Source organism: Callorhinchus milii, unplaced genomic scaffold (assembly GCF_018977255.1).
Source record: "Callorhinchus milii isolate IMCB2004 unplaced genomic scaffold, IMCB_Cmil_1.0 Scaffold2, whole genome shotgun sequence".
Lineage (NCBI taxonomy): Eukaryota > Metazoa > Chordata > Chondrichthyes > Chimaeriformes > Callorhinchidae > Callorhinchus > Callorhinchus milii.
In genome coordinates, this window is record NW_024704743.1 from 109,783,670 (window position 1) to 109,810,185 (window position 26,516).

At 42.9% G+C, this 26,516-nt stretch overlaps 1 protein-coding gene across 3 annotated transcripts in view; it reads right to left on the reverse strand.

The window, feature by feature from the left end:
* The window catches only part of tsnare1 (T-SNARE Domain Containing 1), a 190,029-nt gene that overhangs the window by 60,117 nt on the left and 103,396 nt on the right, over positions 1–26,516 (reverse strand). For all 3 annotated transcript variants that reach the window (XR_006084846.1, XM_042332044.1, XM_007896759.1), the window contains exons 5-8: positions 20,529–20,619; positions 19,057–19,131; positions 14,640–14,693; positions 4,228–4,416 (exon numbers count right to left, since the gene is read on the reverse strand). Coding sequence is in view for 2 of the 3 variants with exons in the window: in XM_042332044.1 (XP_042187978.1) it covers positions 4,228–4,416; positions 14,640–14,693; positions 19,057–19,131; positions 20,529–20,619 (409 nt within the window). In the remaining variant the exon portion in view is untranslated. The remainder of the gene's footprint in view (positions 1–4,227; positions 4,417–14,639; positions 14,694–19,056; positions 19,132–20,528; positions 20,620–26,516) is intronic.

A 26,516-nucleotide genomic window follows, 5' to 3' on the forward strand; every position in this document is an offset into this window, starting at 1 on the left:
TAGATAAGGAAAAGCTGTTTCCGCTGGTAGGTGTGTCTGTGACCCGTAGTCACAGTCTTAAGATATCTACCAAAAGAAGCAGAGGGGAGGTTAGAAGAAATTTTTTCACTCAGCGAGTTGTTCGAATTTGGAATGATCTGCCTGAAAGGGTAGTGAAGTCCAATTCGATAACAGCTTTTAAGAGAGAACTGGATTGGTATCTGGGGAAGACGGGTTTGCAGGGTTATGGGGAGAAAGCTGGTGATTGGGGTTAGTGAAAGTGACTTGCTCTGTCAAAGAGCCGGCACAGACTCGATAGGCTGAATGGCCTCCTTCTGTACCGTAACATTCTATGAAACTATGAATCTATGAATCCACTAACAATCGGGATCCTATTTACTCCGAGGTAAACAGAAGCGTGTGGAGTAAGGAAACTTGCCCAACATTTCGCCCTGCCAGGAATCAAACCCAGGTCTCTTGTTTGCGAGGCGAGTGCTCTAACCACTGAACTACAGTACTCCACTATATATATATACACGTATATATGAGTTTACATGAAAAATACACAGTCACTTGACAGAAATTACACAAGTGAGGATGTTGTTTTGTCAACAAAGTCTTTCCCATTTATCCATGGTCATAACTAAGGAACAGTTAGGGTAAAATTCCATCCGAATCTGGATTTATGCTTTTATTGTTATATTTCAGGGCATCCTAGATTTGTCAATTTTTGAAATACAATCTTTAATTTTGAAGCTTGTTTTCCCTAAATTCCTTTAAGAACCACATAAAACTCGCTTAATAAATAATACTCCCTGCATTTGATACAGCATCTTTAATATCTGGAGGACGTCTCAAAATGCTTAAAAGGATTTACTGTAAAGGGCAACAACTGCGTATTTTGTAGGTGAACGCAGAAGCCAAATTGCGCACAGTTTCAAAATTAAAACTGGATTCACAATTTTCCAAGCTGCACACATTCTGAGATTATTTTAATCAAAATAAAGCTAGACCCAAGAGGAATGTCTATCGCCAGAGTGTTTTGCTGAACTTTTGCTCCATTTTAATCTCTATGAGTCTATGGTTCTTAGTGCTACACACTATATTCAAAGCGATTCTGTGAAGAGCTTCGAGACATGAAAGCTAAAAATGAGAAATCGATTGAGGATTCCATGAAGAAGACCCTTGGGCTTGGGATTCCATGAAGAAGACTCTTGATTTCATCCTTCCAGAACACCCAACCTACAGTGGGAATTTTTAGATTCTAACATGATGTTATAACAGAGCTCCACTCTATAGTTCTAGGTTTATTTTCTCAATCCCATCTACAATTGGATAGGTAGTTAAAAAAGAAAAAAACTGTAGGGATAAGGGGTAAGAGCGGGGGAGGAGTAGTTGGATAGCTTTTTCAAAGCCAGCGCAAGCACGATGGGCCAAATTACCTCACTCTGAGCTGTAAAAGTCTATGATTCTATACCATTTGATGTATTCCTATTAATGTCTTCTCTTGGTTACTCTTTTCAAAGCTTATTCAATCTTTCATCATAGCTCATCTCTCTAACATTGACGATCATCCTTGTTGCTCTTCTCTGCACTGTCTCCAGAGCCCTGGGAAGCCATCACCTTCCTTCACTTCTGTCTATGCTGGATCCATCCATCACTTGTCAGCTGTGTATCCAAGGCCAGCTCAGGCACTTGGTTTGATAAGCTCACATGCGATGCAGACAAACTGCTCTGGACCACAACTATAATGAAGGCTGACATAAGAAACACAAAGACTTTGTGCCTGTCTGCATTTGCTACTTCTCAATCTGTCTTCTTCTCCATTTCATCCCTCTATTGTTCCCTGAATTTGTGCTCCGTCAAGCGGTCATGTCCTGCAGCTTTGAAATGTGCCTCATTGTTGCTGTACAGCAGCAGATATCATACCCGCCAATCATCATGTCATCACTTGGCCTGGGCTGGTTGCCATACATATGTGACAATAGGAGGGTTCCTACAGCTGTGTTTAGAGCTGTAAAGCTAGACCAATTAAAATATGCAAGTAACAAGTAAGCCCAAGTGTGCATATGAAAACAGTGGGCGTATCAGGTCATCACACAATTTACTGAACTCACTGGAGCTCCAGTATCATGGCCCCAACTGGTTTCTCTCCCCATTTTCTATCTCTGACTCTTTCCCTCTCTCCTCTGTGTCTATCTCTTTCTGTCTCCCTCCTCTGGGTCTGTACCTCTCTCCCCACCAGCCCCTGCCTTTCTCTGCTCTGTCTGACCCTCTCTCATTCCTCTTGCCTCTGCATCTAATTATCTCTCTCTCTCTCTTTTGTGTCTCTTACACTCCCTCTTTGTTTTGCTGCTCCTCTCTCTTTCCGTGTCTGACGTTCTCCCTCTCTAAACTGGGTCTCTGACTCTCTCTCTCCCTCTCCTGTCTGAGGCTCTGACTTCTCTCTCTCTCTTTCTGACCCACACTCTCAGGCCAGGATTATTATTATTATTATTATTAAAATCTTATCTTCTGTCTCTTTCTGACCCCCTCTCTCCCTCTGACCCTGTCTTTCTCTATTTGACCCTCTCTCTTTCTCTCTCTCTCAAGAACAGGATTATTATTATTATTATAACCAAGTATCTCCCAGCGGCACGCCATCTTATCTCGACTTGCAATGACCTTTTAAAGCTATTTATAAAACCACAATACAAGGAGACGTGAGGAGGGAGAGTGAGAGCTGATTTGCAACCTTTTTGCTGAGATCGTGAAGAAATCTCAAGGTATGTAACCAGCCTTGCCTGGCTCACTCACATTACCACCCAGTACAGGTTTTCCTGCTGCTCTCTGATCAATATCTAGGGCAATAAAATTCAGGTTGCACGTGCACTACAAGTCAGCTGACAATGAGACGTTAACTGGTATAACATTTCACGGGTTCTATATTGAAGGCTATAATGACACTCATACGCCTTATTGCAAAACATTTCTGCTCGCTGCAACATAAAGAGGCAACCCAGGCTCTTGAGATGCTGCAGAGAAGAACAGCAAAGATGATCTCTAGTGTTAGAGGAATAAGCTATGAGCAATAATTAGACAAGCTGGGGCTCTTGAAAGGAGAGGGGACTTTGTTTAGGTGATTACAAATTTTAAAAGTAAACCCAGAACACTTTAGGATGCACTGAGACAGTAGAACAAGAGGACACAGATTTATAGTTACAAAAGGCAATTCTAGGACAGACACCAGGAAGTTTTTCTTTGGGTAATTAGCGACTGGACCAGGTTGCCAAGAAGGGTGGACTCAGTTAATAAAACCAGCTCGATGCTGTGGTGGGAAGGCTGTAGTGTGGGTATTCTAGAAGGATGAGATCAGATGGATCGAAGGGTGTTCTTCATCCAAACCAGTCTTGCGATCATCTTGTAAATAATAAATCTTATAATAATCTTTGCATTTGATATAGCGCTTTTCACGTCTTCTCGATGTCTCAAAGCGCCTCACAGAATAGACTGTAAAGTGAATTGACTGTATATTTGTGGGCAAAACGCGGCAACCAATTGGCACAGCAATGTCCCACAAACAGTCATGGATTGAAAATGACCAATTTATTATTGTTTTTTGTTTTGGAGGGAATATTATTAGGCTCTGTGTGGAGTAAGGAAACTTGCCCAAGATTTCGCCCTCTGCCTGGAATTGAACCCAGGTGTCCCGCTTGCAAGACGAGTGCTCTAACCACTGAGCTACAGGACTCCACAAATCAAATCTTATATTTGATATAGCACCTTTCATGCCGGGAGTATGTCTCAAAGCACTTTATATGATTTACTGTAAAGTGGAGTACCTGTGTATTTGTAGGAAACATTGTGGCCAATTTGCATACAGCCAATGTCCCTCAAACAGCCTTGAATTGAATTTTATCTGGGGGATTGTTGGCCAGAAAATCAGGAGAAACTCCCTTCTCTTGTGCATTGGGATCCACCTACGACATCCACCTGATCAGGGCCTCAGTTTAATGTCTCATCTGAAGGATGCTTTAAATTACACTCTCAACAATGCAATGGAGCGCCAGCCTAGATATTGAGAATCCCAACATGTGGTTTGAACTACAACCTTCTGACTCAAGAGGCAAGAGCACTACCAACACTTGTCTCAACTTCACCAGGATCCTGTTAAAATCAGTGAAACCCTCCCTCCCCCACCCCCACACCATACACACACAAAGAAATTAAAAACTGAGCAAAGACAGTCCACGTGACGTGACCACTGACCTCAATCTGTAGAATCGCCTCCTCTCTTTCTTTTACGTTCTCCAGTTCCTCTTCTGTGATCTCTGAAAGAAACGCCTGGTCCTGACTCTGAGCCGGATCCTGTGGCTGACCCGGGGTCTGCCAGCTACTGGACCCTCTGCCGAGGAAGGCGTCCTCATCGCTGATCTCTGTAAAATTGTTCTTGGCACTCTGTAACAGAGAAGAAAAAAAATCCGAGTCCATAATTCACGATTAGCAAAAAAAAGTACCCCAGTTTTCATGTGTACAATAGGTGTTACAATACTGTTTCACCCACAAATTACGTCTCGATGACATTAAAAGGCTCTATATCAAGTGCAAGGATTATGATGATGAAATGTGGAATCCCTCTGCCACAGTCAGTTAGTGGGAGCTGACGCTGTAATTTATTATAATAGGGAATTAAATAGATGATTGAAAAATATTAAAAGGCTGGGGAGCGCAAGTGGCTCATGTGGAGAAAAACACCAGCAGACTGGATGGGCCGAGCAGCCTATTTCTGTGCTGCAATGTTCAACAACACTGGTCCCTCTTTGATACCCCAGCTCCCCTGAATCATTCTAACCCAGTCCCAAATAATAAACATTACAAATGGCTGAACTCTGCAGAAAATACCTCTGACGGTGGCTTTATTGAGAAACCGATAGAAAAACATAAAAAGCACACACACACACACACACACACTTACACATGCTGAGTGTTTTAACGGGAAAACTCAATATCCTATTTATACTGCACACCACATGAAAGGTCACTTTCCATTTCAGTTAGATTTTTGTTGTTAACGCCCAGCTGAGCACAGCCTGTGAATATCAAATAACTAAGGGTTGGTTGCCTAGCTTTGCTGAGATTCTTGGTGGGACTATTATGCCCGAGGAGGTGACAATTGCACAGTGCAATATCTGTCGCTAACAGCTTTGCCTAGTTGGACATCATTGGAAACTTAACTGCAAAAACTAATGAAACCTTTTCTTTCCCATGTACTGCCACAGTGGGATGGCCTTCACTGACTTGGGGCTTACGAGGCATTTTATGAGCTACTCTATTGCCTTTGATTTACACACCGAGAGAGGAGACTATCGGAGCAAGGCAGGTGCTAGTTATCTTAAAGATTTTATTTCCTATTTTTGGGAGGGTCTATACGGAAACTCAAAATTCCTCTGCCTTGAAACCATCTGTGTCAACCTGGCTCAGTTGGTAGCACTCTCGCTTCTGAGTCAGAAAATCATTATTTCAAGTCTTAAGTTGGGACTTTGAACTCACTGTCTAGGATAGGAGCACCCTAAGCCTTCGGAGCTTTGGCTTGCAGGGTTGACAGGAGCTCAGTGGGAAAAATCACTGCTCCCAGTGACTGGATGACTTACCTCCATTTTGGCATTGCCTTCACAAGGCTTTCCACCCGCCCATTCCTTATAATTCTCCAGTTAGTTAAGGGTCCTGTTAGTGGAGCTCAGGTGTCCCAGGTGGGGTGGGTAGAGGTATTCGTCCTCTGAGTTCTGCGACGCTGGTTACTTTTGCTGTGTCAAATTATTAACACAGTTCTCTCGAAAATCTTTCGAAGTTTTATTATGGAAACGACAATGTTTAAAATCAAAGGTTTATTTTGTGACAGTGAAACACCTCTTTATGAGGTCACCTCTTTATGAGTCTCTCTAATATTACACAAGGTTCCTTATTACATCACATTACTGAACTCACTTTAGTTATTTTATATCTCCTCCTTGTACTGCCCCCCTCTCCACTTCCTTTCTCTCTTCTACCTTCTTCCCCTCCCATCTCCTCCCTTCCTTCCATACTCTTGCTTTTACCCTCTCCATCCTCTCTCCCTCCCTCCCACCCTTCGTTTACTCTTTCACTCCTCCCTATCTCCTCCCCTGCTCTCTTTTGGAACTCTCTCCTCCAGTGTTCAGTGTAACTGTCTCCTCCAATATCTATTGCCGTTACACACTTATCTAATTCTCCATCAAACTCTGAGTACCACACTGAGTAAGCTATTCCACACTTGCACCACCCTCTCCATGAAGTGGTTAAATCAATCTGTTCAACTTCTCCCTGCTTTCTCAGCTGGAGACATTGCCCTCCAGCTGGGAAACTCAATTTGTCCCTCCTGTTTTCAAAGGTATATAACATCATCCTGAATTCACATATCAAGCGTTCCTGTCAATCTCGCACTCACTCACTCCTGCAATGCGAATCTTCACCAGATGATGTCATGACATGCTCTCAGCTACAATATCAGTGCATCGATGAACACCATCAATGTGAAATGGGACTGAGAAAGAGAACCTGGAACAATACTTTCAGTGTGCCAAGGCAGCAGGACATGAAGCATGAGTTGAAGGGAAGCAAAGGGCAATTTCAGGACAGAGACCAGGAAATATTTCTTTACACAGCGGGTAATCAACAGATAGTAAGCTGAGTGTGTCCTGGAGAGAGAAAAAGTGAGACACTGAGAGAAACTGCTTTCTATTTTCTATATTCGCACCTGTGACAATGCAGAGCTCCCCCCAATTCCCCCCCCACCCCACCACCCCACCCCCAAACACTGCACTGGAAAGCAAGTTCAAAGTTCCGACCTGGGACTTGAACTCACAACCTTCCGAATCAGAGGCCGGAGAGGGGCTACCGATTGAGCGAGGTTATAATAAGTGCGCGTCTTGTTTAAGTGGTGGATGTGATACCAAATTAGATGCTCACGAGGTGTTGCTGCCTAGGGGTGACATGACAGCACATACCAGAGGCAAAGCTGGCATATCCAGCACTTTGTGATTTCACGCATGTCTCGGTGTCAGTTCCTGGGCATGTGTGCTGTGAATTGGGGCCATAGCCTGCTGATCAGCAGCACATAGGAGGCTGGCAGGAGAATTTTGCAATAAATTCCACATTTAAAGGCTTTCATAAACTAAACAGGTTCAGAATAATGCCTCTGAAGCCTAAAAAGAAAACATGATCATCTTTCGTCTTAAGGCAATGTGTTAAAATGTAAGAATATGGGGAATTCTTAAACACTGTCTTAATAAGGAAGCTAGCTTTATGCAGTTCTTAAAACTAGCTGATAATTATCAAATGACAATCTGATGTTTAACAGATTGGAGCTGATAATTATTAAGGTTTGTGCATATCAAAAATAGCATGTGACAAAATATATTTGCATTTAATATAGCACCTTTATTGCACTTTCAAAATGTCTCAAAGTGCCTCGCAGAATTTTGCTGTAAAGTGTAATGACTGCTTTTGTTGGCAAATGCAGTAGCTAATTTGTGCACATCAATGTACCACAAACAGCCATGAAGCATCTGATTTATTTTTTTATCTAGGGGATTGTTTGCCAGGACACCAAGAGAAACTCTCATATATCTCCACAGGATATTTAACGTCCAACTGAAAAGGTAGATGGGACCTTGGTTTAATGTCTCATCCAGAGTCACTAAGCTCTTCGGCATGCAGAAGAGCGGCTTCCTCCAGCCCATTTGCAAAGTCCAAGATTAAGCAATGAGGTGAATTTCTGGCAAACACAGCAAGCGGCTGCAGGGAGGGAGCCATGTGGGTTTCCGCTGACCACAAAAAAAGATCTCCAACCGAGCAGCTCAATGTCTCCGATGTTGGGGCTTGAACCCACAACCCTCTGACACAGAGGCGAGAGTGAGTGCTAACAACTGAGCCAGGCTGACCCCTGAAACTGTGGCTAAATTATTGGGTTATCCACTTGCTTCGTCTTATTTGTTTTGATATTCTCTTTGGCTGGTGGAGTAGATTTGGTATTACACTGCACTCCAGAGAGCAGTCTCTGTCACCCAGTTTGTGTTCAGTTGTATTTCACGAGCTTTTGGTTCGACAGTAAAGCCCTTCCCACAGCAATACTGACCTTGTAAAATATGTGCGAGAAATTTAAGGGGTGGAATTGTGTCTTGTCAGCCATGGGCAAGAAGCTATTACGGAAAGGAAAAACTCTTGACAATGCACATGCTACTTTTAAATCAAATTTCAAGAAAAAGTGGAATGTTGCTACTGAAGGTTAAAATGATTTTTCCCCAACATTTCATTAATACCTCCAAATGGGAATGCATTAAAATTAACGTGTCTGACTGAGCATATCCAAATTCTGCATTGAAACCTGCTATCAGTTTCATGGTAAAATAAGCTTGTTACTGATTTAAAGTGGAGTCCTGTAGCTCAGTGGTTAGAGCACTCGCTTTGCAAGCGAGAGACCTGAGTTCAATTCCAGGCAGGGCGAGACCTTGGGCAAGTTTCCTTACTCCACACGCCTAATAATAATCCCTCCAAAACCCAAACAATAATAAATTGGTCATTTTCAATCCACAACTGTTTGTGAGACACTGCTGTGCGCAATTGGCTGCCGCGTTCGCCCACAAATATACAGTCAATTCACTTTACAGTATATTCTGTAAAGCGCTTTGGGACGTCCTCCCGACGTGAAAAGCGCTATATCAAATGCAAGGATTATTATTATTATTATTAAAGAAATGTCAGGAAATGGGCTGTAATGAGTAGCAGACTTGCTCTTTGATCTGTTACCTGGGTTCACAGCTAGACCAAGAAGAACAGCACAAAGATCTCTGCCCATTGGTTGTTGTGCCAGCCTAGCTCAGCTGTACTCTCACCTCTGTTTCAGAAGGTGGTGAGTTCAAATCCCATGTCGGACTTTTAACTCATAGTCTAGACTGACACTCATTGTTGTTCTTGGGGTATATTGCAATGTCACAGGTGTCATCCTTCAGATTAGATATTAAACTGAGGTCCCAACTGCCTGTTTAGTTGGACAATAAAGCTAATAAGAATTCTGACTCAACTACTGCTCCCAGCAGAGCATTCCATATCCTAATCACTCTCCCCATTTGCCTGTTTGCTAGCTATCTTAAATTGATGCTCTCTCATTACTGACTCACCGACTTGGTAAATTTAGCAACTACAATTTGACAGCTTCTTGAGGAAAATAATATTGAAGGGTACAGGGTAATGGGATAACAGTAGATAGCTCTCTAACGGAGGGGCAAGTATCAACACAACACTCACACAATAGGGGAATAGCAGGAGAATGAGATTAAACCAGATAGCTCTATTGACGCAACCTAGGGTCAGGTTCAACCTCCAATTATCCTTCCTCCCCCACATCCGGTCCCTCACCAGAACCGCTTTCTTCCACCTCCGACGCATCGCCCGTCTCTGCCAATACCTCTCTCCAAAAGCTGCTGAAAACCTAGTCCATGCCTTTGTCACCTCTTGGCTGGACTATTCAATCAACCACCTCGACGGCCTCCTCTCCACTACCTTCCATAAAATCCAGATTATACAAAACTCTGCCACGCGCATTCTTACCCGCACCAAACTCCACTCCACGATTACCCCAGTCCTTGCCAGACTGCACTGGCTCCCCCCTGTCCCAGAGAGGATCGACTTCAAGATCCTCATCCTTGTCTTCAAATCCCTCCACTCCTCTGCACCCCCCTACCTCTCTAACCTCCTCTCTTCTCAAAACAGTGCCCGTTGCCTTCGTTCCACCGAGTCTGGCCTCCTCCTTGTCCCCCGAGTCCTCCGTTCCACCCTCGGCGGCCATGCCTTCAGCCACTATGCCCCGAGGCTCTGGAACTCCCTTCCTCACTCCCTTCGCCTCGCCCCCTCTCTTCCTATTTTCAGGTCTCGGCTGAAGACCTTTCTTTTCGACCGCACCTTTGGTCACCTTCCTCCCCCTCCCCCTGGCTCGGCCCCGGGATCCGTTACTGTGAAGCGCTCTGAGACGCCGTCCGGTATGGAGGGCGCTATATAAATCCAAGTTGTTGTTGTTGTTGAGGGAGCTGGCACCAGCACAGTTACAATATTCGAATGGCTACCTTCTGTGATTCTATAAAGTGAATGGAAGTGCAGTTCACAAAGTCCGTCCAAGGGCCGAGTGATCTGACCAACCACCTTCCCAACTCAAACACCTGGCACTTACAACCCCGGGGAAATCTGCAGCACTTTCAGCGCCCGGAGTATCTGACACACAATAATAATAATAATAATCCTTGCATTTGATATAGCGCCTTATCACATCTTCGAAACGTCTCAAAGCGCTTCACAGAATATACTATAAATTAAAATGACTACATATATTTTGTGGGCAAAATGCGGCAGCCAATTGCGCACAGAAGTGTCCCAACACTCGTGGATTGAGTACTGAATTATCATTATTATTCATTAAACATTTTTTTAAGTGATTACTATCCCCAGAAAAGCCATCCACCAATCAACTAACAACCGGGTTCCTACATACTACTAGGTAAACAGAGGCGTGTGGAGAAAGGAAACTTGCCCAAGGTTTCGCCCTGCCGGGAATCTAACCCAAATCCTTTTGCTTGCAAGGCGAGTGCTCTAACCACTAAGCTGCAGGACTCCATTCAGTGCACCATATTGGCGCACATTGCTCTTATCACAGACAGAAATGCTAAACCCTTACAGATCTATTGTGAGTTGCTATCAGCCATAACATAAGCTGAGGGCAAAGCAACGCTGCCTCTCTACCTTATTCTTGTTGATTGATTTCAAAATAATCACTCGCGTACAAATTCCTTTGCATCCTAGTACCTCCCTACCTCTCTGACACACTGTGTGTCCGCCAACCTCTCCACATCACCATCAGTGACCATGCCTTCAGCCACTATGCCCCTAATCTCTGGAACTCCCTGACTCAATCCCTCCGCCTCACCCTACCTGTTCAACCACATCTATGGGCACCTCCCCTTTCACCTTCTGCCTTGCTCGGTATCCAATCCTTCCACAGTGAAGCACTCCTGAGACATTATCCTAGGTGAAGGACGCTACATAAAATCAAGCTGTTGCTGTTATCCATGAGTTAGTTTGAAGTTAGCTAACTCTAGCAGTGGCAAAGCAACCACGTGGACAGTCCTAGATTATTCAGGCTCTTTTATAACAAGTTGTGTTCTTCTGGGGAGTAAGCATTTCATTACAGGAAGAATTCCATGTGTAGATGACATACATATAAGGCAATTGAAGTCTTTAGTCTCACACCGCAATTCGCCGAAACCCTCATACACGTCTTCATTAAATCGAGGCTCGACTATGCAAACTCACTGCTTGTCGGCCTCCCCAACTCCTCCCTTCACAAACTGCAGATCATCCAGAACTCTGCAGCCCATGTCCTCTCCTGCACTAAGCTCCACGATCCTATCATCACCATCCTCGCCCAACTCTAATGGCTTCTCATCACACAGAGGATACAGTTCAAGATCCTGGTCCTCATCTTCAAAACCCTCCACGGTCTTGTTCCCTCCTACCTCTCCGACCTCCTAACCCCTTACCACCGTTTACTCCCTCCACTCAGCAGGCTCCTGCCTGCTTCATGTCCCCCGCCTTGCTCGCCACGATCGGCTGGTGGGCCTTCCACCCCTCTGCACCCACCCTCTGGAACTCTATCCCACAGTCCCTCCGTCTGCCCCCTCTCTCGCTACCTTCAAGACCCACCTCAAGATCCTCCACTTCAACCATGCTTTCGATCTCCCTGCTTCTCCCCCTGCCCTCCACCATCTCTGACCCCGACCCTCAGCTCGGGTCCATAACTCTGTCTGTCCAGCGACTTGGGACGTCCTCCCAACGTGAAAGGCGCTATTCAAATGTAATTTTGTTGTTGTTTTGTGGGTATTGTTTGGAATTATAGAAACAATAATAATCCTTGCATTTGGTGTAGGGCCTCGTCACGTCTTCGAGATGTCTGAAATGCTTCACCGAATATACTGTAAAGTGAGTTGTCAGTATAATTTGTGGGAAGAAAAAGAAACAGATTTGGGATTAGGGTAGATAGCCCCTGTGGAGTGGGTTGGTGGGGAGGGGTGGGTGGGTGGGAGTGGTGATAGCAACATACAAGGGGCCAAATAGCCTCCTTCTTGTGCTCTAATGTTCCGTGAAATCTCCAAGGTTAAACAAAAAGTGTCATCTACACAGAGCAAAGGTGAGTTAAACTGAGGAACGACAACGTCATTAAATCCAACCCTCATGATTCTAACACCCCAGCTCGGGTGCAAACCTTAACTGTCCAGCACCTTGGGACTAACTTCCAATGCGCTATATAAATGTAACTGTATATAACTGTTTATATATAAATGCAAAAAAAATTGGTAAAATATAATAATTTGGTCACTCAATTTTGTTTGTTGGTCCAGAATTGTGGAAAAATCTTAAATTAATTTGGGATTCAGTTTTCCACAATTCTTAAAAAGATACCGGCTTCCAATTTAACACTGGATTTAAGAATTTTCCATAAAGACTGTTTGTAGGACACTGCTGCGCACAATTGGCTGCCGCGTTTCACCCACAAATATACAGTCAACTCACTTTACAGTATATTCTGTGAAGTGCTTTTCTGTCTAGAAGACGTGAAAAGCGATATATCAAAATGCAAGGATTATAATTTGTTGTTGTTGACAAAGAGTAGCAAGGAAACATATTTTGAGAGGAAGAAGATATTGAAGATAGTGGAAATACATTTGCTTCTGAAAGTGAATCTTCTCTTTGCTGCTATCAATTTGCCCCTAACTGGGATTGTTTTTATTGTTTAAAAAAATGTTGTTTTTAATGAGGGTTAAGACGCACTGAAGGCCAAAATCCCACCCAGGCCTAACCTTAAGACCTTAAATCTTAAATTATGGAAAATTCTTAAATCCAGTGTTAAGTTGGAAGCCGGTATCATTTTAAGAATTGTGGAAAACCGGATCCCAAATTAATTTAAGATTTTTCCACAATTCTGGACCATTTTAAAGTTATGACAAAGTAGCTTTGCAGGCTAAGACTAGGTGGAATATCAGGTCTACAACCTGAAATTCTGGAGAGCTGATTTCGAATGAAGTAACCAAGGAGGCCACATCCAAAGTATTTACCACCACTACCCCTACCATTGCTCTCCCTCTTGCTCTCTCCCCACCACACTTTACCTGATTAAGTAACTGCGAGCATGATTTACTGTCTGCAATTCATTTCCCGCTCGGCTGCCCAGAGCATAACTGATTCTGTGAAGCCTTGAGGTCAGAAGAAACCTTGACGAATACCTGAAATCCATTTTGGGCGACTTTATAATCATATCATGTGGCGGAGCAGCCCGAGGTGCAGAGTGCAGCGCAGACACAACTCGGGGCAGTGCTTCACTTGAACGCCTTCACATTATTCAATTTGTTTCTTCCTTCATCATCTCCAGGCTCCACTCCTCGAACGCCCAGCTTGCTGGATTCTCCATTTATTCCCTACACAAGCTATAGACCAGATAGAACTCTGCAGCTCCCTGAGCCCATCACCCCCTCACCTTCGCTTGGCTCCACTGGCTCCCGTCCCCCAGGATCGAGTTCAAGATCCTCCCCACAAAAATCTCCACTGCTTTGCCCAGCCCTACCCCGCCCGATCCCGCCTTACCTCTGTGAGCCAAGCCAACTGAAAGAATAATAAAACAGGTTTGATATTTATCAAATGCGTTGTGAAAGATACAATACAATTTACATTTAGAATGCGTCTTTCACTTCTGTAACAACTTGACAATGCAGAGGCAGAGGGATGGGTTACGAGATGGGTGGGGACGGGGACAGATGACCAAAAGTACGATCAAAGAGCTATGTTTTGAATGAAGGGAGGGAAGGAGGGAGGAGTAGAATTTTTTCTCCGGGATATTTCCTAAATTCACCCAACAAATACATTCCATCACATCTGAAAGCTTGGGCCTCATTCATGGCCAATCCCCACACAATACAACTTTTCACTGCATTTCACCACGTGTCACTTTTATGAAGGGAGTTATACATTCAATTAAAAATCATTGCAATCTAATTGATTCCTTGTCTAGACGCAGCCCAAATAATTTGACTGAAAAAAGTCTTTTACTGATTTTACCGCTGGTCTTTCAACAAAATCAACTGAATCGACTTCCACTCTCGCTCACGTCACCAGGATGGTATTTGGAGCTTGGGGCTGTACCAATGTGCTGTTAATGGTTACCGCTATCCTTTGGGAAATTAAGTAATTCTTTTTCAATGTGCCAACGGGGGAATGGTAATAGTGATAAAGAATAATCCTTACGTTTGATATATAAAGTCTACCCTACAGGGAATTATTATCAAGCGTTATCAAGCATAGTGACTGTGCATTATCATTAAAAATCTCCGAGTCTGTTGTGGGTACATGTAAAAATGTCTCAAAGTGCTTCACAGTAATAAGTGTTAATTGCAATGCCAATATATTTGGAGTGAATGTGGCAGCCAATTTGCCCACAGCAATGATTAATAATTATTAAAAATAATGGAAAAACAATCAAATTTGTTAAATGGGATAATTATGAATTCCTATATGAATTATGAATTTAATTTCTTGACCATGAAATAAAATTTCCCCTCTTCACCCACCTGTCTGCCCTTCTGTGCGGAGGGAAGGAAGGCTTTGGACTTCTCAGCAACTTTCTGTATAAAAAACGAGAAAATAATTCAGTCTCCAGCCAATGCGAGCCACAAAGTCCTTCAGACAAGCAAACACTCTCTGAGCGGCTGAAAAGAGAGTCGATGGGAGAAATTCCACCCAGAGCTAAGGAAAAAAATGTTTTCAAATTAAGAATAATTAAATAATTTCCCCAAATTCTGCGTGATATTACATTTTAAGACATAATGGCGTTGCAGGTTAAGACAAGGTGAAATTTTGGGGATGAGATGAAACATTACAACATCATTACGATACACATGTAGATTTATATAGTGCCTTTCAAGTTGGGAAGGCGGCCCAAGGCAATTAACAATCCTGGCTTGGTATCCGAGTATCCGAGTGGGGGGGGAGTGTGGGTGAGCTGAGGGTGGTTGGAAGAGACAGACCTTGAACGAGGTAAGGAAGGGAGCGAAAAAAGCTCAGAAAAACAAAAGGAGAAATTGTTTTTTGCAGAGGCTCATTAGAATGTGGATTGTCTGAGCAAACGGCTGGTTGAAGCAGTATTCATAATAGCCTTTTAAAGGAGAGTGCCTTTTAAATATTTGAATAAGAAAAACATTTTTGGGGGGGGTTAGCCCAGATACAGAAACCTATCACCAGGCTTAAGAGTAACCAAACCAGATTGAGCGTTCCATGCATGCCACCTAAGCATGGAGATTTCCCTTTGGAGGAACGCACACTGCTCACTTAATCCCGATTAGATATGCCTTGATATGAGCCAAGGCTTGAGGGAACCCTTGTGTGTGCTGGGGTACTGCTGGAGTTTAACCAACTAAAGCTCCAGAGCTTGCCAAAAAAAAAACTTTGCATTTGATAGAGCGCTTTCCACATTGGGAGGGTTTACTGCAAAGTCCAGTGACTGTCTAATTTGTAAGTGAATGCGGCAACTAATTTGCACACAGCAATACCCCACCAACAGCCAGGATAGTAGGAGAAACTCCCTTCTCTTTCCCAGTAGTGCCACGGGATCTTTAACATCCAGGCAGATGGGACTTTGGTTCAGCATTTCATCCGAAGGACCACCTCTCCAACAATACAACTGTCCCTCAGCACTGCACTGGAGTGTCAGCCTAGAACTTAAATTCATGATGTGAGGCTTGAAGCCACAGCCATCAACTTCGAGTCGAGAGCGCTAACAACTGAGTCAGGCTGACACCACCATGGCAATGAAAAGCTATGGGATAAGGCAGTGGGACTAAACAGGTAGCTCTTTCAGTGAGATGGCACAAGCACGATGGGCCGAATAGCCCCCTCCTGCACTGCAAAACTGTAATATTTTGCTTGGTCTTCGGAATGAGCGGTCCTGAGGGACACATGGCCTTTTAATGCCTTATGTTCTTATGTTCTCAGGCACTGTAAAGTGTATTTATAGAAATTATTAAAATGTAGAACATTTATTAACCTGCACTATTCTCCGAGCGAATCAATAAAGTTCTGTATCTTTTATTTTGATGCCAAAATGAGAGCATATTCATTTATTCGGTAAATTATTATCTTTTTGTTGAGCAAATGGACATAATAACTTTTATTTATAATTTGTGCTCGACAAGTCACCATACTTAAGTACAGATATAAGATGAGAAATGGCAGAAGCCATGTCCATTAGTGAGTTGTTCAGATAATTCATAGATCTTCAGCCCATCAAATAATCCATTTCCTTGTTAATTTAAGCACTGGCTTCTATCCATTTCAAGGCCTTGATCCTCAACACAATACATCTTCAAGGCATTGACAACAAAAATGTTCGTCGTGATAATTCAGTTCTGACGCAGCTGAAAATGGGGGAGGAGGCAGCAATTTGGAGTTAAAGGGGAAGGCAGTGGGATGAGAATTTCTGCTTCACCAAATGGTTACTACTAATAATCATTATCATTATCATCCTTGCATTTGATATAGCGTCTTTCAAACATTAGGAAATGACCCCACAAAGTGTTTTGCAAGATATTACTGTAAGGTGTAATGACATCATGTTTTGTAAGTAAATGTAGCAGCCAATTTGTGGACAATAACGTCCCACGAACAGAAAATGCTTGTTTTTAAACCTTTGGGATTGTTGACCATGACACTGACAGAAACTCCCTTTTCAAGCAGTGCCATGGGATCTGTAACATGGGATTTGGTTGTTTAACATCCAGGCAGATGGGACCTTGGTTCAGCAGCTCAACCGAAGGTCTGCACCTCCAACAATAGCTCTCCCCCAGCACTGCATTTCCAATAATGCAGTGTTGCCCCAGTGTGCTCAGTGTGTCAGTCTAGACCACACTTGTGACTCAGAGGTGACCATGCCAATCAACCAGCAACCGGGTTCCTACTTGCTGCTAGGTGAACAGAGGTGTGAGTATGTGTGTGGAATAAGGGAACTTGCCTAATGATTCGCACTGACCTATATAGTATGTGAACAGATGCTGTGACTCAAAGGAAGTAGTGGCGTGGGGATGCTGGTTCTCACTGTTGGAAGTGAGATAGTGGCACTGGGCTAGGAATGAAAGTCGTAACAACAGGAATGAATGGATAACACTGTTAGTGAGGGGTTAGTGAAGGCTGTTGCTGGCTCCCACACCAAAGTGACACAGAAAGAGTTAGGGTATATATAGCTCCAAGAACTTACCGGAAGAGACAGGACAAGATCTAATAATTCTACTATATGAATTATTGAAAGGTTTTGTTAATAAGGAAAACTGTGTCACCCGAAACAAGGGAGTTTCAGGCCGCAGTCCAGATCAGTCTGCTTATCAGATATGTGAGCACATTTGATAATAATAATTCTCGCATTTGATATAGCGTCTTGTCATGTCATCAAGATGTCTCAAAGCGATTCACAGGATTCGCTGCAAAATGGATTGACTGTATATTATATGAGCGAAGCATGGCAGTTGGGCACAGTAATGTCCCACAAACAGCTATGGATTCAGGGACTCATTTTATTTGAGGGATTGTTGGCCAGGAAACAGAGAGAAATTCCCTTCTCTCTATGAGTAATGCCGTAGGATCTTTAATGTCCACCTGGACAGGAACTTGGTTAATGTCTTAACCAGTATAACACCTTAACACGCCTTCAAGACGTCTCAAAGTGCTTCACTGAATATACTGTAAAGTCAATCGACTGTATATTTTGTGTGCATAAAAGGTGGGTCTTAAGGTGGGTTTTGGAGGCAGGGAGGGAGGTGGCATGAAGGAGACGCCAAGATGGAGTTGCAGAAAACCGCGCCATAATAATAATCCTTATATTTGATGTAACACTATCAGGGGACGACCCAACCATTTCACAGATATACACAGCATCGCCCACAAATATACAGTCAATTCACTTTAAAGTATATTCTGTGAAGTGCTTTGAGAAGTCTAGAAGATGTGAAAAGCGTTATATCAAATGCAAGGATTATTATTTATTATTATATATTATTATATATATTATTATATAAGTGTGCAAAGTGGAGTGATTGTATCTTTTGTGCACAAATTTTGCAGCCAAGGTGCACACAGCAATGTCCCACAAACAGCCATGGAATAAATAACTGCTATTGTTTATTGGCTGAAAGCTCCCGCCGATGGTGAAGGAGGAAGTCTATGAATCATTCATTGTTTGGACAGACTGGAACATGGATTGACAAAGGAAAAGATGCTTCACAATGAGGCACATCCGAGCCTTTAGAAAGAAAAGGTGAAGTAGTGGAATAGAGACCAACCTCCCACCAGCTCCCCAGAAAGGTTCTAATAACAATAGAATGAGTAATTGTCCCATTAGGTGTAGTCGAGGAACAAATTAATTGCGAATGAAAGATGATAGTCGTGAACCTATTATAGGAAAGTATAGTGCATTTGATTAAAACACATTAGTTACTATAGGTAATAAAGGAATATGAAATTATTCTGGAATGTAAAGTTCATTTTATCTCCTGACAGAAGCATCGATTTTACTCTGGGCTCATTCTGCTAAGAGCGGAACGGTGGAAAAAGAGTCAGTCAGGTTCAGTCGCTTTATTTGACGTCAGGAAGGGTGTTTGGGGCCAGGATGCAGGAAAAAGGAATTCTTCCCATTTGGCTCCTGCTAATCCTGCAAGCCAGAGTGTGACAAGCTGTGTTTGCAATGCTGAGTGGTTTTAACTAGTTAAACTCAAGCAGTGCATCCAACCATACACTCTGGGGTCCCTCAATCTTCTTGCTAACCTGTGCCCAATGTACTCCCTGGGACTTTAGGATTAGCAAGAGCCAAATGGGAAGAATCCCTTTCTCCACCTGGCTTTTCTGGATGCTTCTGATGAGCCAGGCTGTCTGGTCCGTCGCCAACAGTAATCTGGAGAAATACAGACAAAACAGCTCAGAGAGCTTCAAAAATTAAATTATTACCTTTTGCACTTGTCCATAGCGTTGGACAGAGTCTGAGAGCTGGTTCTTCAGTCTATCTAATTGTAGCCATTCTCTCTGCGGAGACAAAAACAATCATTAATGGTCAGCCCATCAGTGTAACACAATAACAATAAAAATAATCCTTGTATTTTATTCTAACAATGAGATGTCTCAAAGCATGGTGTGGTCTAGAGTACAGACGAACATGACAGCCAAATTTACAACTGGAATCTCCCAAAAAAGCTGTTGCCAGCCTGTGCTTAATACTCTCTGGAATAACTTAAGAAGGATGTGTCCCTCCAGGAGAGAGTGCGCATTCCAGTCCAATACACAGGAATTTCCTTGTTTAGGTAGGATGCATTCTCAGTTTGGTTTGCTTATCCAATTTTTTAAAAAATGCCCCCTCATTGACTCAGCTGTAACAAGCCACTCCTGGCAAATCATTCCAGCTCCTGACAACCCCTTGAGAGAAGACGTTCTTCCCAATCTCTCCTTTCAATCCCTGCGGTGACAATCTCGCCTTCATCCTCTCTCATCCTCAAATCCACAACCAGTGAAAGAGTTTCAAAAACCTGGCTCTCTCCCCCCTTCCCGCTGGACATAGCTTGAGTGTATTATTGTTTATTCCATTTTATCAGATTAACTAGCTCAAGTCATTTACATTGGCTCAAAGTGAGTTGCAAATTTGTACCTCATGGTTGAAGGCTGAAATAATAATGAAACAGTAAACGCCTGATAACTTGTCTCTCTGAGGAAAAAGGGCTCAGTGACAAGTTATCCAGAACGGCAAGTTAGGCATCTGTACATAAATACTTCAATAAATGTGGATGGGATATTGAGACTTAAGCAGCAGTGCCAAGTGAAGCCAGAGTCAAGTTCTCAGAAGTTTACTGAAATAATAATCCTTACATTTGGTATGGAACCTCTCACTTTGGGAGAATGTTTCAAAACGTTTCACGGGATATACGGTAAAGTGTAGCGACTGTATTTTATGGGTGAACCTGGCAGCCAACTTGTCCACAGCCGTGATGTAATGACCAATTTGATTTGGAGGATTGTTGGCCAGGACACCAGGAGAAACTCCCTTTTCTTTTCAAATCGTGCCATGGGATCTTTAACGTCCATCTGAACAGGCAGTCGGGAGCTTGATTTAAAAATAATAAACTATGTTACAACTGTGGAAATGTCAGTTTAGCTATGGACACCAGGGGGAAGGGGGGAATTTGCATATTAAACAGAGGTTTCAATATTAATAAATTAATAATAAAAAAAAGGATTAGAACCGCTTAATAATTCAAGGCGCAGGGAAAGTAGCACGGAACTATTAGTTAGACTGGATAGCAGCCAGGCTGAGAAGTAATTATATTTTATATGCAAATCTTGCCGTTTTTAATTTTCTAGAAATTACGCTTTGGTTCAGGGCTCATTTGCATGACATTCAAAGCGGCCGTTAAACCTGTGGCTGCACTTACCCTGGACGAACCACGTACGATTTCCAAGAGCTGTTTGATGTACTTTGTGGAGGAGCTGATTGTTTTATTGGTCTCTTGCTGTGTAGAGTGCCTGAGGTCAAACAGAAGAGGGACAGAGGGAGGGAGGCATGAGAGAAAGAGAGAGAGATGGGGAGGAAGGAAAAGAGGGAGAAGGGAAGGAAAAACGAGGAGCAAGAGAGACCGAGAGGGAGGACAAAGTAAGAGAGTGGGAGAACGAATGGGGGAGAGAGGGAGAGGGAGAAGAGAGAATGGAGAAAGAGAGGGATGAATGGAGAGAGGGTCAGAAGGAGAGGGAGAATGACAGATAGAGGGAGGGAGGAAAAGAGGGGGAAGAGGGAGGGATGGAGGAGGACGAACGGATGGAAAGGGAAGGACAAAGAAAGGGAGAAAGAGAGAGAGAGAAAGAGAAAGGGATACAGAGGGAGGTAGAGAGAGAAAATGTGATTCTCAACAAAAAAAGTGTTTCACATCAAATAGCTAAAATCAACAACAACAATTCATACTTGTATAGTGCCTTTCGCATTAGGAGAATATCCCAAAGTGCTTTACCAAGGCTGAGCAGGAGCTTAAAATTACTTAAACAACCATGGAGAGAATCACAATTAAAATTAAAAATCACTGGTTAAAAATTGAAACCTTGGGAAGCTTTTTATTTGAATTTATCTAAAGATTTTGACATGCTCCTTTTAAATTATGATTAATCGTGATATTTGATCGTGGTCGCTCATGGTGAAAATCAGTCCTAAATGTCTGATCAATTGCGATTAGGAAGTGACGGACCATTAGGAACCATCAGAGAGACAACCAAGGGCTTGGGGGGAATGTGGACTACTATAAACTGATACACACACTGACCACACCCGGAGATCAGAAAGGGTTTGGTCTCACAGCGTATGGTGAGAATGTGGAATGCACTGCACCAGTGAACAAAGAATCCAGAATTGACTGGCATTTTTAAAAGAGGCTGAAACACCAGTCATGGTGAAAACGCCATGAAGAGACTTCTCAAAATCTAATCAAATGTGGAACAGGCTCTGAATGGCCTCCTTCCAGAATCACTGCAACTTACTGCGCAGAAGGAGGTCATTCAGCCCATTTTGCGTTACAAACTCTGATGTTAACGTAACTTAAACAATCATGAAAAGAGACGCTTTATATTTTATTCTATCTGGCTCTCTGAAAGTGCTCTCCATCCTGCGTCCCACTTCCCTGTCTTTTCCTCCTTGTCGCCCTTTTACATAGAATTTCTTTTTTTTTCCTGTTTCTATTCCAATTTCATCTGAAGGGAAAAAAAATCAGAAAGCTGTCTTCAGTAACAACGATAATAATAATCATCCTTGCTCTTCATATAGCACAATATTTAGCAACTGTAATGACTGTGTATGTTATAGGCCAACACGACAGCTAAATTGCACAGCAATGTCCCACAAATAGATATGAAGCGAACAACCAATTATTTCTGGAGTTTGTCGGGCCAGACACTGGAAGAAACCCTTCTCCTTCTCAAATAGTGTATGAGGTCCTCAACATCCACCAGAACAGGGAGACATCAACAATGATTTGCACATGTACAATGCCTTTCATGTTGTGCGAATGTCTAAAAGCAATCTGTTTTGCATCTAAACAATGCTCTAAGGACAATGGGAGTTTCACCTGTTGTCCTGGCCATCAATCCTTCAGGTAAAATTGGTCTTTCACTACATGGCTATTTGTGGGATATTTGTGGGATAAAAGAGGCGCAATTAAAATTAAAAGCATCTTACAGAGATGGAGTGACAGCTGGGGACATCTTAGATTCAGGTGGAATTTCTCCCCCCTCCACCAATAATAAAATAATAATAATGCATTTAATGTTGTGTCTTTCACAATAGGCAGACATCTCAAAACCCTTCACAAGAGTCAAAGTTACGTGTAGTGACTGTATTTATAGATGAACACGGCAGCCAATTTGTGCACACCAATATCCCACAAATAGCCATGTAGTGAAAGACCAATTTTACCTGAGGGATTGATGGCCAGGACAACAGGTGAAAATCCTATTGTCCTTAGAGCGTTGTTTAGATGCAAAACAGATTCACGTTTCAGGCACATGTTTGAACTCCAGGACCTTGGATCCCTTCTCTAGATCTTGGAGTAAACAACGGCCCCACATGCAGACCAACCTGCTCACATTTGTCTGCGCTGATCTTGTAATTTGACTTGCAAATCACACGGCCCTTCTAAAGCGAGGTGACTGAGACAGCCCCATTTCAGCATGATGAACACAAAAAGGGACATGAATAAAAACAGCTGTAGGAACATTCCCAAGCCCGGAGCTAATCTTCCCCAAGGCTCGAGTTAATCTTATAATCCTCTCTCACTCGCTATTTTCTTAATCCTAATTTTGTGTGTGTGTGTGTGTATGAAGAACCTCTCTCTCCCATTTTCCACTTCAGCTCATTTCACACAGCTTGTCTGCACATTTGCCAGCTTTTATCTTCTTCCCTTTCAATAAAGATGATCATTCCTAACTGGGATTTGTTTTTAGTATTTTTTAAAATAATAATTTAGAAGTAAAAATTGTGAACCAGTCTGCACTGGTGCTTATACTCCACATGAGCTTCCAGCCCTACTGAACCCCCTCCCATAACCCTCTATTCTTTTCTTCCTCTTATATGCATCGAGTATCCTCTTAAATACATTTATGCTTCCTGCTTCGATCCCAGTTTCTGGCAGTGAGTTCCAAATTCTGAACACTCTCTGCAAAAAGAAGTTTCTCTTAAACTCTCTTTTAGCCTCTCTGCCCCCACCTTTTGGAACACCCTCCCAAGTCCCTTTGCCTCGCTCCCTCCCTTGCCTCCTTCAAGACACGTCTCAAGATCCTCCTCTTCGATCGCACCTTCGTCCATCCTCCTACCCCTTCCCTCCCTGCCCTCCATCCCTCCTGATCCCATCCCCTGCTTGGGTCCAAATTCCTGACTATCCGGCACCTTGGAACGTCCTCCGGATGTGAAAGGCGCTACACAAATGTAATTTGTTGTTGTTATACAGATTCCGCCTCAACCTTTGCTCTAGGTCAGGATTTCCACAGCCTGCAAACCCTGCATGTGTGTAAAAAAAATCTCCTCCCTCCTTTAACCAAAATCATTTTAAGATTCTATAGCAAACCCTTTTAAGCCATTACAAAGAAATATAAAAATTGCAGCACAGAAAGCTGCCGCTCAGTTTATTTCAGCCTCACTGCTTCTCCACAAGGGTTGTCGACTCCAAATCCAATTCCCTGTTTTTTCCTTCATACTTTTCTATATATTCTTCCTCTTTAAATATATATCTAAATCTCCATTAAACATTGCTGATAGGTGAGGCATGAAGTGAATGAGAAATTTTATTTTGAGAGGATTGCTGGCCAGGAAATCTGGAGAAACTCCCTTGAACAGGCAGATGGGAGCTCGATTTAATACCTCATCTGAACAATGGCAGCTCAGCCAATGTATTGCAGCACCAGCACTACACTAGATTAGATGTGAGCTCAAAGTCCTGATGTGGAGCTTGAACCCACAACCTTCTGAATCAGAGATGAAAGTGCTATGAACCGAGCCAGGCTGGCACACGTTAATTACCCTCTGTGGAAAGCAATCTTCTGGTGCCTGTTCTGAAATTGGCTTATGTAACCCCGATGGTGAGATCTGTGGGAGACCTGTGCCTTTAAGGAATTGAAGAAGGAAAATTACCAGTATTCCTCAGAAGGCCAATATTTCTATAACCTTCAATCCCATTTATAACCAAATACACATCCAGCTACTTTTAAAGAAATCCATCGGCTAAGCGTTAATTACATTCGATAGAACTTCATTCCACATAACACACTTTCCTAGGAAAAAAAATTACTTTTTTTCTAATCTCTGTTTCTCCTCCAGGCAGACCAATTTTGTACTCATGCCGACTACTTCTGCAATCACAGTTTAACTTAAATAACCCGCTTACATCTACATTATCCATGCCTTTCAGCCATTTAAAGTTCTGGATGACATGCCCTCCTTCTCTCGCGCTTGCTCGATCTCTTCTCAAATCTTATTTTCTTGAATGGATAAAAAAAAATCAGTTCTGACAGGCCTTTCCTCACATCATATTGTGAAATAATGATCCATGAATTTGAGTCTGTAACGTTGCATTATGTCCATCATACCATTCAGCGCCCGTAGCGTTGAAATGTTTTACAGAATTTCCTGTGGGTGTAGTGACTGTGCTTTTGTGGACGGACGTGGCAGCAATTTGACACAGCAGTTCAGTGAAGTCAGCTATCGCAGGCTTGTTATACAATGGCTCGGGATTTTATGGATCCCAAACAGGTTATAATGGGGCTTCCATATAGTTTTACCTGGGTCACAGAGTGATAATAAACCTTGCATCTGATATAGCACCTTATCACGTTGTCACAATGTCTCAAAGCGCTTCACAGGATTTCACTGTAAAATGTTGTTACTATTTAACTGATAAATTATTCATAGTGTTGCCAGCTCTATATACTGGGAAGGGCTCAGGTATAATTAGATGAGCTAATATGATGGGGGCGTGTAAATGCGGATATAATTGGTCTTGATGTCTTATGCTAAAGAGCAAATTCAGCCTGGATTCCTGTCCAGTAACTCTTGCTGGAGAGTGCGTGCAGACTCTAGTTGAGGGGCTTGTTTGTGATTCCCTCTGTTCTTCCCACCCCAACTAGCTAACTCTCAGACATGTAAAGATTGTTTCAGCTCAGTCTTAACTCGTGCTAAAAGTACATGAAAGCCTTCTGTCAGCCTAGTCCAGTAGGTAGCACTCACGCCTCCGGTTCAGAAGGTCTGTGGGTTCAACCCCCACGTGAGCTCGGTTACACAAGACTGTTAAATTGCAGTTTATCCCTCTGGTACAAAGAATAATGATAGGGGACGTGATAGAAGGATGGTACATAGAATTACATACAGGTTACAGCACGGAAACAGGCCATTCGGCCCAACTATTCCATGCAGACCTTTATACTTCACATGAGCCTTCACCCCTCTTCCTATCCTCCTCACATTCACTTAACATGTGTAGGTGCATGGAGCTCTCAGCCTGGTTTGGATATTCTTAAATGTGGTATGGGTTTCCACAGGGGTGAGACACCCTCTTGCCAAAAATAAAGTATATCTCTATTCCTTCTCAATGGAGTTGCTTTATTATCGGAGTTGCCTTTCTTCATTTGAGACCTTGAAGCTAAGGTCCGGTCGTTCTGGGCGATGTATCAACCGTGAGGATGCTTAATGTGCCCTTAGAGACAAGGTTCACAGCTAGAAAGATCTTTAATTCACCCGCACTGTTCCGGTGAACTGAGAAAGAGTGAGCTGCTCGGAGTTTGTCTTTTGCTGCTCTTAGCCCCTCGGGGAAAGAGGAAAAGCATGGTTTCGAATGAGAGATTTGTGTGTGTGTGTGCTGACCGCAGTCAAGAAAATCTTGAGTCGCTGTTTATCTACCTTGTGACAAATACTCCGAGTTACTTTGCAATGTTCAAGTGGTTGCAAAACCTGTGAACATTCTCTCCTCGGCTCTTATCGGGGGCGAATTTCACCAGGGTTAAAATTAATTCTATTTACGCAGCACTTAGCAAATTGTTGAATTCAGTCTTGATTCACAAGCTGCTTTTTTCCTCTGGTTCTTAATAGAAATTTATGGAAAAGACAACTTCAAAGTTAAGGTTGTTCTGAAGAATTTACCAAATTCTGATCGCTCTGACAGAAAGAGAGCAAATTGAGACCCATTCAGAATTACTCGCCCCAGTGTACTTCCAGCAACAGCAGCCTGCATTGACGTAGCAACTTTCTTGTAAGATGAACATTTCCAGGGGCTTCATATCTTCTTTAGGATATGGGGTCTCCTTTGAGATAACTAACTTGAAGTTCATGCTTAACCATGGAATGTAGGAATCAAATCAATTCTCTGTGCAGATCTCCAACTAGACAGAGGATGTGA